We start from the raw sequence: 14,346 nt of genomic DNA, 5'->3' as shown, positions 1-14,346 counted from the left end.
ATTATTATAAAAATATAAATCTTCAAGGCGAAATATTAATTATTGGCTGAATATCTATGTGCAATTATTAATCAGACTGAATATCTGCGTGCAATTTATATTAACGTGCAACGCACGTTTATAGAGACTAGTATATTATAAAACACGAATATCTCACGCAAAATATTGAACGATAAAAATATCCCTAAAATATTAATCGTCTTTTATACCCTTAAATAACTAAAACATTTGTTTTATGAAGTAAGCTAAAGGTGGATGTAACTGTAATATTCAAAATATTATCAATTTCGATTTGATGTACAAGTTTAGTTCCAATTGCGATACAGTGCCGATCAAAAACTCCTACAAAGTTGGTTCAGTTCAAACTGTGATAGGAGTCAAATATCACTCTAAAGTTGCAAAATAGCTGGCCTGCCGACACGTCGGAGATATCTAATACTCTTTAGATTTTAGTTTGTATAGGATTTACATTTAATGCATGAATTCATGTACAAAAAGAATAAGCCAAATTTTTCTATAAAAGAAGCTATTATTTCACATTATTTATCATAAATTTTTAGGGAAATATTAGACATAAGTTGTGGTATTGCAGTAGAAAGAAGGTTATAAAGCTCGGAAAAGTTTTCAAAAGGTATGATTAGTATTTAGTAACAATAACAATTTTATCATTATACGACATATTTTTATAATTGTAATAAAATCTCTTTGTCCACACTAACATGTTATGCATATGAATTGACGAGTTTTTCGGTCTCTTTGGACTTTGGTTGATATGGATTATTAGAAATTCCTTCTTTATATTTTGTTTTGCTATTAACTAGATATTTGATCAGGTTATAGGTTTATCTTATCGTTATTGTACGGCATTAATTAACCAGAGGCGGATACATAATATTCAAACTCTATGGGTGTAGCTTTTAAAATTTTTACCATTGACTTATTGTATTTTTTAAAATTATGGGTTTGTATATACTATTTGTTATAATTTTAGTAGATTATTATGCATGGATTCATGAACCCAGTATTAGAAGGCTAGAAACGCCCCTAACATTAACATGTTGTATTATCTATGACTAGCTAGATCCAGATACTTGATTATGATAAACTTGACAAATGTATGCTAAAAATACATTCTCGAAATTCTCGTACAAGTTACTCTTCTATTACATATTCTAACTTCTTTGAATCTTTCAATTGTTTTGAGTATAATATTTATCATCCACCTTCCCGCTTACAACTGTACTTCATATATAAGTATCTTTGAAAATTGAGAAAAATAACTTTTTCACCCCGTACAAATTATTTACTTCGTGAATATCAATAGGTGTTCAAACTTTCAGTTCCCCTTGAATCCCAATGCTAGGTCAAATTTTTGGTATTTATTTTGTTCAGGCCTACGATCAAAAATCAACTTCAAACTTTTATCTTCTTCTAAGCAAACAACACGAGCTATAAATTCATAGAAAAACTAAAGTTCAGAACCATTACAAAAGTATGTCAAATTTATTAGGTGCATTATATCTCATAAAGTTCATAAATTTTGTAGAGTAAATTTTTATAAGCAAGCCCTTTACCTATTAGATGAAAGTAAAAAGAGGATTCAGCGATAATACGAAGAGATATAGGCATTAACCAACCAGGGAACTAATCTTGGATCTCGAAAATTGAGAGGACGTTGGCGTAGTAGAATGTTTAGTGTTGGTTTTAGGATTCTAATTTTAGTAAAAGATCTATCAAGTATTATCCCTTTTCAAGATGATTTATTGCCACGACTGTCACGCCCTAAAACCATGTGACCGGCACTCGGCACTTTACTTGACCTGAGTGAACCATCCCATAAATTAATACTCATCTATATGCCTAATAGGGGATGTGAAAGCCTCTTCAATTACAATCATTTTAAGATATAGCCCAAAAGATGAAAAATATCTTTAAGCAAATATTTTACTTCGAAAGAAAACTTCACAAAGATAAAAGAAAGTTTCGTTCATGCATGCCATACGAGTAATCATAGGATTACAACCCAAAAATGAATACTACTATTGTCTATGGAATCTCTGTACACAGAATGACATAGCCAACCAAGGCATAACCCGGTGGCTCAAAAGAATAATAATATAATGAAGTCCTCCACGGGTGCGAGGGTGGAGTCTCACCAAAAGTGTCAACAGAAAATGTAGAGTTGTCCTATCCACGCGGTCTAAGCTGCTCAGGTCCAGTCCCTGAAAACAGAAATGGAAATATGGCCGAATGGCCTAAGCTCCACATGCTTAGTACGAATCATGAACCGTTCCCCAACAAAAATATAGGACAAGACTTGAGAAGATATAAGATATGCAATAACAATTGATATAAGAAAGAAGTCTTCATATCAATTAATGATTTAGAAAATAAAATATAATAATATGGTAAAAACATATGTCAAAGTCTTCGTTTAGCAGTAATCTTTGCAAATCATGTTAGATTTTTCATTTACCGGGAGCATTATACCATCACCGACACGGAAGAAAGTCAACTAGGTTATGTACCTAGCGGCAAGTATCATATACCCTACTTGCTCAGGTCGTCTCATCGTTGTGCCGCACGAATCGACTCGGCCGTGCTAATAAAGTAGCACAATATACCCCCAAGTGGGAAGTACTCTGCCGTAGTTCCCAACTGTAAGGTAGGTTCTACGCCTACACCGGCACGTGTAGTTTCATGACCTAATGAGGAAAAGTGTCCAAGGTCAATCTTGGTGAACTTAAGTAACTCCCAAAATCTTTACATTTATCAATGATGATATTCACAGCCAAAACGACTATTTGAGAATAGTTAAATCCAAGATATTTCACAACTCATGTATTTTTCATTTCAGAAAAAATACTACAAGTGCTATTCCTCATTTATTTAGTTTTAAAATTTGAATAAAATTTCAAGAAAATAATATTCATAGCACTTAAATCTTTTATGATGCAAGAAATGGTACAATCCCATCTCCCTCGTCCCCACAAGCTAGGACTCACCTTTGGAAAATCCAATTTAATCGAGTTTCGATATGAGTCTGAAGAAAAGCTCCGAGGGTAATAAGTTTCAACGTACCTCAAATTGCTTCCAACCTCACCCCAAATGGTCCAACAATGCCAACGAATCACAATCTACATATACGAACTCACATAATTCAATAACGCGTCACAACAATACCAACTAAGCCAACTAAGTGTTTAACACTTTAATCCAATTTCCTAAGTTTAGCAAAAATCCTCATTTCATCATTTGAAGGTCAACCCTTGAATTTTAACTCCAAATCCTTTATTAAACATATCACAGGATCTAGTCGTTCTACTAGAAGCTCAAAATAACACTATTCAAACAAGACTCAACACTATTTATCATCCCTACCAACCAACTCTTCTAGGGTTTCATAAATAGATGTTTAAATACAATTTTATCTTCATAAATATACTCTACTACGTCCATGGAGTATAATACATAAGTTTGGAGTGAAGAGATTACCTCTTTGTCAAACCCTAGAATTTTCAAGATTTGAGTTCTTGAAGTGTGCTTGAGATTTGCTTCAAAAATCTATGAATCTCATGATGTTGGAGGGTTAAGAGATGTAATAAATGAACCAAATCTACCAAGAAAATACATTTAATTCTCACCTTGAAGATGCATTAATGGTATGAGACTCCTTTCTCTTACTAAGTCTTCAAAAAGAATGCCCAAAATAAAAAGGCAATCCTCCCCCGTAATTGCCTTTAAAAAGGCTTTAGAATCCGGATGTCGCATGGGATGCGTGGCATGCTTCGTCGTGTGCGTCCCAGATCCTTCAACTTGTGAGGACGCCAGCTTTGGCGCTATGGGACAAGTTCACTGCCTCAAATTTTGGCAGCTTCAAAATCAAGACATATAAACTTTATTCTTTGGTTGCCAATTTACTAGTCTTGGACTTTGTATTCCTTTGTCCCCTTATTTCATGACATCCCATAATTTTCCAATTCATTTTTAACCCTCCTTTGTTGCAAGCTTGATTTCTTTGTTTTATTTTCACTCATTTCCATTCATATTATCTAATATTCATTCCTTTGAAGCTTAATATATCCCAAGTGCTCCTAATGGTCCATTTAAATTTCCATAAATCCAGCACTCAACCATAAATTAAATAATTATTCCCGAGCATCCCAACAACTTGTTCCACTCCAATAATTTAATGTAACTGGAGTTTAATTAAATTATATCATTAAGTCCGAAATTAACCCGAACTAATTACAAAATTTCACGGGAATTTACAACGACTCACGTTGGCCTAGGGAAAAGTTTAGTGTATAACTTCACAATTCTAATTACACAATTATTGTCAAATAATAAATTTTAGCTGAAGTCGACGTCCTCAACATTGAATAAAATGTTAAATAGCACATACAATTTTATCCAACTTTGAATTATTATCTTTTTTGTTGAACTATCATAGCTTTCAAATCTTCCTATTTTAGGTCAATAACATTTTTGTATCTTTTAATAAATAAAGGTAATGTAGCTAAAAATTACATGTAACTATTTTAATGGTGATCCTTTGGTCTGACTTTAAATATAATTTTGAAAAGATCCATTTTATTACTCTGGCAAATGTTATTATTTAAAAACATATGCGATTACAGGTTTGACTTAATTTTCGTGCAACGCGCGAGTATAGACATTAGTATATATTAAAAGCACGAAGATTCTTAGCGAAATATCGTTCGCCTTTTTTACCCTTTAAAATATCAGTTTTACATTGGATAAAATTGTAATTTAAAATGCTTTCGTAATATTTAGAACCTTAAAATCAAGCCAGTATTTGTTACTAAATCAAAACTTATTTGAATTAGGTAAGAAGTCCTTAACATTTTCTAAATTTTATGATCTTTTCAATTAATAAAAGAATAATGGAATTATATCAATTTATGGTAAACTTCTCCATATGCACAAAGTACACGTTAGGTTTGTCTACTTTTTCTTTTTTGCTTAAATACAATTAATCATTTAAATTATATTAGAATACATTTATTAGTGGTAAATATTTATACAATTATGAGAAGTAAATATATCAGTAGAAATATACATTCAATGCTAGATATTATGGGAAATTCTATTAATATTATCTCGATGTCAATTATTATTATTATACATAATTCATTCTTATTCTAAATTTTATACATTTTTTATTAAAAGATGTAAAAACACGCGGAACGCATGTACACTAAAGCTAGTATATATATAGATATAGAGCATATAATTTTTCAACGAAAGGATGTAGTTGGTAACACCTTTTGAGTACATGTCGCTCCACCACTGATCTTCTGAGTGTACAACAGTTAAATCATATTACTGTATTCAATTAAACATTACAATATGTAAATTGAGAGTGGTTTTTATTTGACTTAAAGCTCTATTGAAAGTGCTAACAGCCATTCCCTTTTACTGAGAAGTCCCAAAAGGCTGATCAGATTTTGCCTTGTCACTTGTTAGGTAGCTGTTAGTTTTGAGAGAGGAGAAATAACTCTATGCTTTTGGAGAGAAAAGTTTCGTATTTTTGGAATCCCGAACCACCTAAGACCTTAGGTCCCATTAAATGCTCTCTTTCCTTTCTGAAGCACAGCTGCCCATAGAAAGGAGGGTCCACCGATTACATAGTCCCACACCGAACATCAGTAGTTAGCTTTCCCTTTTAAATGGCGCTTGGATAGGCGATGAGTCTAACTCGGGGGTGTGGGGTTGAGATTGCACATAAATATTGTTAAACCCTAAACCACTTCTGTAGCCAGAAGATTTGTGATAGGGGTGGTTTGTCCGGTGTTTCCCCCTCTAAAAAAACAAACACCGATGCCTGCTGTGTGTATCTCAATGTTGATTTATCCCCCTGGCAAGTTTGTAGGTAGTGCCATTGACATGAAAAATGTCTTGTGGTCACTTCATTCCTCGCTTGCCAAGCACCTCCAATTTTTTGTTTTTGGTTTTTCAGTTACAAATTCTGTTTCCATACGAGTTTTTTTTTTGTTAGTGAATAAAAAATATTTAATATCTCTCGTGTGTAGATGTAGTCAATTTCTAGCACTTAGAAAGCATTGCTATCATCTATAGATAAAAGAAAAGGGAAAATAATAGGAAACGAACATCATCTCTTGCCTTTGGAGGGGCAGACTCATAATAAGAATTACATTAAGAGATGGCACAGTTACATAAATAATTAGGGTCAAATGATACAAATAACAGAATGATGCCACAAACCCAAAGTGGGAACAACAATTCCATGAAATTACTAATACAGCTCTCATTTCTTCTTTTTCCTTTCCAAAAGCCGATCAGAATGAACTTTAATTTATCATTAAGTTCATCAACAGACTAGTCCCCAATGACATTTGGGAGAATGGATAGCAAGATGACTAAAAAATATCTTCAGTTTAATTTGACGCTGCCCCTCCCTTTTAAACCTCTGCAAAAACAATAAGAAATCTATTCTATTTCTGCTTTACTGATGAATGCATTAACCAGAAGTCTAGGCCTGAGATACTGTTTCTAATCTTTTCAGTCATTAGCATAGAGTTCCCTACCAGCCAACGTATGCAAATAAATTTTCAATCAAATCTGAAGCACTTTAATGACGTCTGTGTTTGGGCTTTTGGAAAACTTGAAAAAATTGCACGTTCTGGAAAAGATTTCCACCAAACTAACATGGAAACCTTAAAAAAAAGGTTTTGCAAGAACTCAAGCAAATGCACTTAGAAGCAATTTTTAAAAGCTTGATCATACACTAATCGCTGCTCAGAAGTATTTTTTGACTAATTACCCAAAGCTTATGCCATCTGATGATAGTTTTTACAATCAAAAGGACATTGCATTCGCAAAATATAGGGATTAGTGGAAACATATGCGTAAAATATGCATTTTAGAGCTACTCGGTCCAAAGATGGTTATAAATAGTCTGTTTGGCCAAACTTCTTCAATCCTAGAAGCACTTTTTTTAAAAAAAATATTCTATTTCGAAGTTTAAGTGTTTGGCCAACCTTTTGGAAAGAAAAAAATGTGCTTTTGAGGAAATACAAAAGCAGTTTTGGAAAAACAAAAAAAAGTAGCTTTTCTCCAAAAGAACTTTCTTGAAAAACATTTTTAAGAAAAATACACTTAGAAGCAGTTTTTTAAAAGCTTGATCAAACACTAATTGCTGCTCTGAAGTGCTTTTCGAATTAATTGCACGTTCCGGAAAAGATTTCCACCAAACTAACATGGAAACCTTAAAAAAAAGGTTTTGCAAAAACTCAAGCAAATGCTACCCCTTGTCAGGCTCGTAATACATCTATAATAATTGTTCTCTTTGTTATGAACTAGGAATAAGCATAAAAGGCTGAGGTAAAAGAGAACGATCTCAATAATTAATGGACACTTTTGCAGTGAGAAAAAAAACAATTTACACGGAGAATGAAGTTCTTTACTATAAGGTATAGACGACAAGCACTCCACAGATAATTTCAAACTAAGAAATTCCACAGTGAAATCTATACACTGATCTTTAAGCCTATGCACGATGGTAGAATCTACAAATACATCTACCAAGTGAAGAGCCAAAAAATTGTTGATATTGACTTTTTATGTTTTGCTGATGTTAACTGCCGTATCTCATGTCTCCTAAAAGAGCTCCATCAACTGTTGTGCAACATCTGCAGCAAAAAGCATGTATAAGGTGAATTGCACAAACAAGCGCAACATTTAAAGTGAAATTCAGTAAGTACAATGCAAATTCCTAAAATATGGGACTCGGGGGATTGAAAACCAATTGCCAATAATACAAAAAGATTGGCAATTATCTAAAGTCAAACCTAGTTTTCTGTTTGAGGAGCCACAAGTAGAGAAATTAAATCTGGCCCAATTCCTTATTTAGTTAGACATGATAGTTCAGTTTCAATTGAATCATATCACCTATACAGTAAAGATGGAGGGACAAAATAGTGCAAGCCATATGGATCAGAGCCTGGTGCTTCTCTGGTCTGATCATCATGAACTTGAGCTTAGTTTAAAATCCACCACCCCTCAATTAAAAAATGTCTATATTAAAGTCAGAATTGGAGAAACTACAATCCAAATAGTTCTTACTATGATGCGGAAAAGGAAACTCGCTCTCAATAAATCAGGATCAAATCTTTTGCCAAAGTACTGCAGCCAATAATCAGCTATTACTTTATGTTGGGGATATAAATGTGTACCTCTAAGCACATTCGGGGGTGTTTGAAACTCTTTCCAGACAGAATGATGTGAAGCCAAATCCATGTTCAGAAATTTTGATGCTAGATATGCAGCCCCGGCAGCTATCTGGTAAGGCTTGAACTGAAGCCAGAGTGAACTTCGGAGCCTGCAAAAGGAAATCTACTAAGAATAGGAGATGACTAATGCTACACAAAATTTACTTCCCCAAAAACTATATAGATAGGCAAACAAACCATCCGCAGCAATGCATGTCCTTTGTAAGCTACATTTGCAGAACAGCATGAGATCCATAAATTTTCAAAAAGTACATTGGCCAAACAGTGAACAAAATACAAGTCTAACACATTTAAAAGATTCATTAAACAATTGTTGAGTCATGTGGAAAAGCCAAAAGAGCAAGCCGAGGCAACTTTCTCTTACCAACTACGCAAGCAGCAACCGAGTTGGAAAAATCCAAGAATCTTCTGCACAATGTTGAGAGAATGAAATATATAATAAACATGTTGTACCCATCTAGATAGCATCAACTCCTACTTCCAGCTCCGCTGCTGCAGTATAACCCCAAAAATATATGTACCTCATATACCAAAACAAGACAGACACAAGCAACAACTGTTGCACTCTTTTTCACTACCATACCCAGAGGAAAGAGAATAGAACTTGTGGACTTGCCAGCTCTGATCCTCACTCTAAGTTTCACTCATACTGTAGTATATTTGAGCAGAAACTTATTTGCTCATATCTACCATGAAGGAGCTAACAGAATGACACAATAAACAGGCGTCACCCTTTCTGCCAGAAAGTTATTGCTAAAAACCTAAACAGGACAGCCAAAAATTAGCTAACCTCTGTTAGATGTTGAGAAGACACTAACATTTGGAAAATCAGTGCCCTCTACAACTACATTATCCAACAATATGTAGGCATTTTCCCCAACTACGTTCTCTGTCAGTCAGGCATCCCACAATCTCCGAAAGTATGCTGCCCAATCCACTTAGCGAGCCAAAAGGAGAAAAAAGAGGGCACAAGAAATGAAGTTTCCTCATTTGAAGTAACACTTGAATGTTACAGCCGTTTAATTCATAATGAGTTCCAAAAGAGTATCGATAAAAAAAGAGAGAAGTCATCCTATAACTTTCAGAAATTACGCCTCTTCTATGTATGTGTATATATATATATATATATATATATATATATATATATATATATATTGTGTGTGTGTGTATGTTCTCTCTGAAATTACTAGTTTCGAAAGAGCTCTTCAAATTTGACTTTATAAAGTGAACAAATTTTGTAGTACAAAGTTGATAAGCATAAAAAAGATTTCAAGCCACTGTGGTCCTCAAACTTCTAAAAGTAATATATAGGTAGTAACTTATTCTGCTACAAGTGTGCCTATGGAATGCACATGTGAATAACAAGCAGCATAACTAGAAAAACCGGATTCAGTATGTGTCTGTAGCGAAAGAGAGAAGATCAAGATGGTGAGAAGAAAAGTAGGAACGTTATGGTTATTCTAGAGAGAGAGAGAGAGCTCCAAATGGAGTCCGGGAACCAAAAACCACAATCCCCAAATCATGGATCCTTTAGTAATAGAGGTAGGACAATTACAACGCCATCGAGGTATAAACAAGAATGGTACAAGAACCACTAATTACATAGGCCTGATAATCTTTCCAACTTATCACACAGAAAACGATAGTCTACGCAGACCTGTCCTACCACAAAGGTTACTAATCCTTCAAGATGTTAATCTGTTTTATATCATATTTTAGGAATAATTCTTTGCTCCAACAAGATGAGAAGTTGAGAACTTGTAAAATCTGTATTCACCAGTTCCAAAAACCGGACTACCCATACCCCACCACTAGGCAGTCAAGAACACACTACCAACCATTATAGAATTCTCTGTCCGAATAATTGGTATCCTACATGGACACCTGAGGAATAGGCTACATGAAGAGACAAAGTGCATGAGGACTCCATATGGAGTTGTTCCATTTGAGCATGAAAAACATAAAGTATCATGGCAAACTTCTCGAGCATCTTTGACATTCTTCTATGGTCAATGGCCATACTATTAAGATGTCAGCATGGAAAAGCATCCACAAGAAATGGCTAGTTTTAACTTCAGACGGTAAAACAAAACATTTGATGCACAGCATATCAACCGCCAGCAAATATCATACAGACGAGCAAGCTAATCCTTCTATAGACCCTGCAATTATATGGCAATCCAAAAGATCAATATCACAAGGCAGAATGGGTAGCTAGAGCAGTCAAGGGAGAGCAAAAACCATATTTACACAAGTTACAAGCAGTAGTAAATCTAAAAGGAGTCAGAAGTAAGACGAAATCTTATCATCCAGATAACCATGAAACTTTGAATCCCTGTTGATCAACAATTTAGTATTATTAGGGGAATCTACAACCTCTAGCAAAGAAACTATAATGCCAAAATAAAACAAAACGTTCCAACAAAAATCAACTGTGATTTCAGAACCACATTATCAATCATAATGGAGATTGATCAACTTACCCTTCACTGACAAGATGCAGTGCTAGATTCACCAATACTGTTTCAGAAAGCCCTAATTTTTCAAGGGTGGATGTAAGAGGTTCATATGGATGTTGCACGTTCAGTTCAAAATTTAAAGTGGTCAGTATCATCTGCTCAGCTTCAATAACACGTTCACGGTACTGCTCAAACCAGTCCTGCCATAAAGCACCATATGCATTAGAAGTATGTTAAGAAAATTCACAATTTTTCAATCGAAGGATATTACGATGATAAATGATGCACAAAGACAAAGCAGAAGTGCTAACCACAGGTAGTAAATATGATAAAACTGCAAGATCCTGCTTGTGGAAAATTTCACATGAGGCCCTCAAAACATTGTTGAGAGGCCGTGCAGTCTCTTCTGACTTCGCCGCAAGAAAGAGAGCAGCAGTAGCAACCAACTGCAAATAGCATTAAAATACTAATAATTAGCCAGGCATAGGACATGATGAAGCGGAAAAATTAGAGCAGCAAAAATATAGCAAATTTAGTACATAAAACAACGAACTCACAAATCTGTCATGACATGCGTGTGATCGCCTCACAAAGAAGCGGTGACATAGAACCATGGCAGTTCCAATAGTGGTCTGTGGCCTGCAAGAAGGTACAAATAATTATTAGTTCCATCAGATAACAAATTCGTAAGATCAAGCAACCTATGCAGGCAATCCTCCTGAAAAAACTAGGAGTGGCAAGCCCCAAAAGCTTCAGAGGCTGTTTGAGCTAAAGTGCAAAAATGAGTAAGATACAATTTATTAAATCCCAAAAGGAGCTTACAGGTCCAGGCGAATTCCGAGGTTCTGGAGGAAAGCACAATACGAGTATCGCAAATGTGCTTCATGCATTGCATCAATACCATCTTTCCTGGATGGGGAGCACTTATCTATTTGCTCCCTAGACATAAAGATATTATCAGTTTCAGTATCCTCAAGCCATGAGCGGTCGCGCTTAGAGCTCGTGGGTACGCTTGCATCAGAACGAGGTCTGGAAGTACTAGTAGTAATGGCTGAATTGTTGTTACAGGCTGAATATGCATCATCATACGCTCTGGAATTCCTCAATGGAACATTATAGCATGTGCTTGGCTGCTTTGAAGGAGCATCTTTACATGCATCGATTGCTTGGGAGTACCTGCCATTGCTTTCCCAACCAGAAGCTGAACACTTCCTCCTCTTCAAAGAAGGTTCAGCCTCAGGCTTTACGAAATTATCATAGCCATAGCTATACTCGCTAAAATTTCTACTCAAGTCATGGGAACCATTGGAGCTAAAAAGATGACTAACAACAGTATCATAATGGTTGTTAGCAGAGGAATGTGTTCCACTAATCTGGTTCCTACCATAAAACGACCTAGAGTCTCCACGAAAAGGGCCACCTTGTGAATAGTAAGTCTGCGCAAGAGCCATAATCCCTGTTCAATTAAAAAATAAAGATCAGTACAAATTAAAACTCAGCAAAATGAAATGAATAGCTCCAGAAACACTACAACATGGTATTGCATCAATCTCCCTTAACATATAAACAGACATTCAATCTCGTACACTCAATGAACTAACATGAAGCTCTATTCTCTAAAAGCCTAATGCATAAAAAATATTTGAAGACAAAATTTCATGCTAAAATTTACATAGCTTTTAAGGACAACCAAACAGAACAAAAAACTAAGTCCAAAATCCATTAACTGATCCGAAACTATGTCCATCAGCCTGCAAAGGACGATTACTGAATCTTTACATCCTATCTGAAACCAGGCTCGAATAGAACTACAATAGATTTGCATCAAATTTAACATTCATAACACTGAAAAACATGGCATCGATGAATTTTTTTATTTTCAAAATCGACCCAATAGACAACGATCCATCATCTGTATTTATTTTGAGGGAAAAAATAACACTTCACTCTACATCAAAATATAAAGAAACAAATATTACCATCCACCAACTAATCCAAGCAAGTAATCCTGAATACTCTGAGTAATACCAATAATTTTCACGCACGTACCAAAAATATTAAAAGAAGCACCAATTTTGCAAGAAAAAACCCTCATCAAAGCTACGGATCACATAGATCCTCAAAAATCGTAAAAAAAATAGGATATGAAATATTTTTAAGAAGAAGAAAAAGAAAATTACCGGAATATAGCAACGAAAGAGAGATGGAAACACTCCGTATCCGACTGGAAGAAACGGCGAATTTCAGAAGCAAATTTGAGATAATAAATTGAAAAGGGTATCGGTGATTGCTTCAGATTAGGGTTTGGAGATTTGGTGAATATGAAAAACGAGAGAGGAGAGAATATATGGGTTATTTATTCGGAAAGGAAAGCGGTTAATGTGGATTTGTGTTATCTTGAACTACTCTTTTTTGTCTTTCATCACTTTTTTGGTCCATATATATTTTTGATGAGCCGTAAAAGTATTATTTCCTGTTTCCTAGTTAGGTTTTGTTAGTTGAATTTTAGCTACAAGCTTGCAGTTGCAGTTGATCATTTTATTTTGATTTTACAGATATTTGTCATTCTATTTAAGAAAGAAAATTAAAAGAATTATTAGGTAAAATCTTCTCTAGCGCTTCCACTTTGATTTCTTCTGATCTTTAAATAAATACCTAAGTAGTTAGGTAAAATCTTTTCTGCACTCCTGTTCTGATTCACTTCTAATCTTTAAAGTAAAAATATCTAACCTAACTTAATTGGTCTGCGCTCTTCTTTCCTTTTTCCTTCGGCGATAAACAATAAGATTACGATTGTGGTAATAATTATATAAATGTGAGTCTTTCAGAATATAGATTTAAAAAAAAAAATATTTTATGCTTCACATAACTGACTCTAGTTGTGTGAGGTCTCTTTTTTGTCTCACAATTTTATGAATCCGAATTTTGTGAACTCAAAAGTACAATATATAGGTCAACAAATTTGTAAGATATATGCATGACAGTTGCGTGAGACACAACATAAAACTTTTTGTAGATATGTGTGTATTTCCTTTTTTTAATCTTTTTGGTCTCCTTACGTAAGAAAAAAAAAAGAATCACTTGAAAACAACCTGAGCATTTTGAATTTGAACTAAAGGAGTTTGAAAGTCAGCATGAAGTTATTCTTCTTTACTTTTTTTTTTTCCTTTTCTATGTAGCTGTCTTATTTGTAGAACTTAGCTTATCCTTTTACGTTATGGTTTAGCAAGAAATAAGTCTCAGTAAGTCCATGCTGAGCCAGGGCCCAAACTTAAGGTCGAAAAATAATATATTTGATTAAAAAGGACAATTAGCATTATGTTCATATATTTTCACCAAATATATTAGTTCTCTTGATTAAAAACAATTGAGTGAATTCAAATTATAACCAAGATAAATTTTAAATCCGCTAGCACATTTTTCAATCTTGTATTCATTGTGAATCCCAAATTAATGTACCATGTGTCATATATATAAGAGATTTTCTTAAAACTCGTATCAACACATTAAATAAGCAAATCTAATCCCCTATGTTTCAACTCACATGGCTTTACTTTGCTGGTTTCTACCATTAAAATGCAAGGTTCTATTTTTATTTAGAAATAAGATTA

At 34.3% G+C, this 14,346-nt stretch overlaps 1 protein-coding gene across 2 annotated transcripts; it reads right to left on the bottom strand.

Annotated features, from left to right (window-relative positions):
- Window positions 1-7,364: 7,364 nt before the first annotated feature.
- LOC109236697 (cyclin-T1-3-like) lies at window positions 7,365-13,191 on the bottom strand. 2 transcript variants are annotated; one of them, XR_002069533.1, is made up of 8 exons: window positions 12,916-13,191; window positions 11,558-12,191; window positions 11,293-11,374; window positions 11,047-11,181; window positions 10,760-10,935; window positions 8,641-10,438; window positions 8,220-8,365; window positions 7,365-7,676 (listed from the first exon to the last, which is right to left on the bottom strand). XR_002069533.1 is itself a non-coding variant. In XM_019402901.1 (7 exons), exons 2-7 carry the CDS (start codon window positions 12,184-12,186, stop codon window positions 7,645-7,647), a joined length of 1,200 nt encoding a protein of 399 aa, XP_019258446.1. In that variant the 5' UTR covers window positions 12,187-12,191; window positions 12,916-13,186; the 3' UTR covers window positions 7,365-7,644. The 2 variants fall into 2 exon arrangements, 1 of the variants encoding a protein (XP_019258446.1); XM_019402901.1 differs by lacking the exon at window positions 8,641-10,438 and having other exon boundaries at window positions 12,916-13,186.
- Window positions 13,192-14,346: the final 1,155 nt, after the last annotated feature.

This window comes from Nicotiana attenuata, unplaced genomic scaffold (genome assembly GCF_001879085.1).
Source record: "Nicotiana attenuata strain UT unplaced genomic scaffold, NIATTr2, whole genome shotgun sequence".
Lineage (NCBI taxonomy): Eukaryota > Viridiplantae > Streptophyta > Magnoliopsida > Solanales > Solanaceae > Nicotiana > Nicotiana attenuata.
Note: the sequence above shows the minus strand (reverse complement) of the source record. Positions and strands in the feature narration are given on the sequence as shown.

Excerpts from the sequence above, each read along its gene's own strand:
- LOC109236697 (XM_019402901.1), bottom strand. The coding sequence starts at position 12,186 with ATGGCTCTTGCGCAGACTTACTATTCACAAGGTGGCCCTTTTCGTGGA. Across the intron at positions 11,182-11,292 it reads ACGCATGTCATGACAGATTT|TTGGTTGCTACTGCTGCTCT; the intron begins GTGAGTTCGTTG and ends TGCTATTTGCAG. Across the intron at positions 8,366-10,759 it reads CTGCATCTTGTCAGTGAAGG|GCTCCGAAGTTCACTCTGGC; the intron begins GTAAGTTGATCA and ends TTCCTTTTGCAG.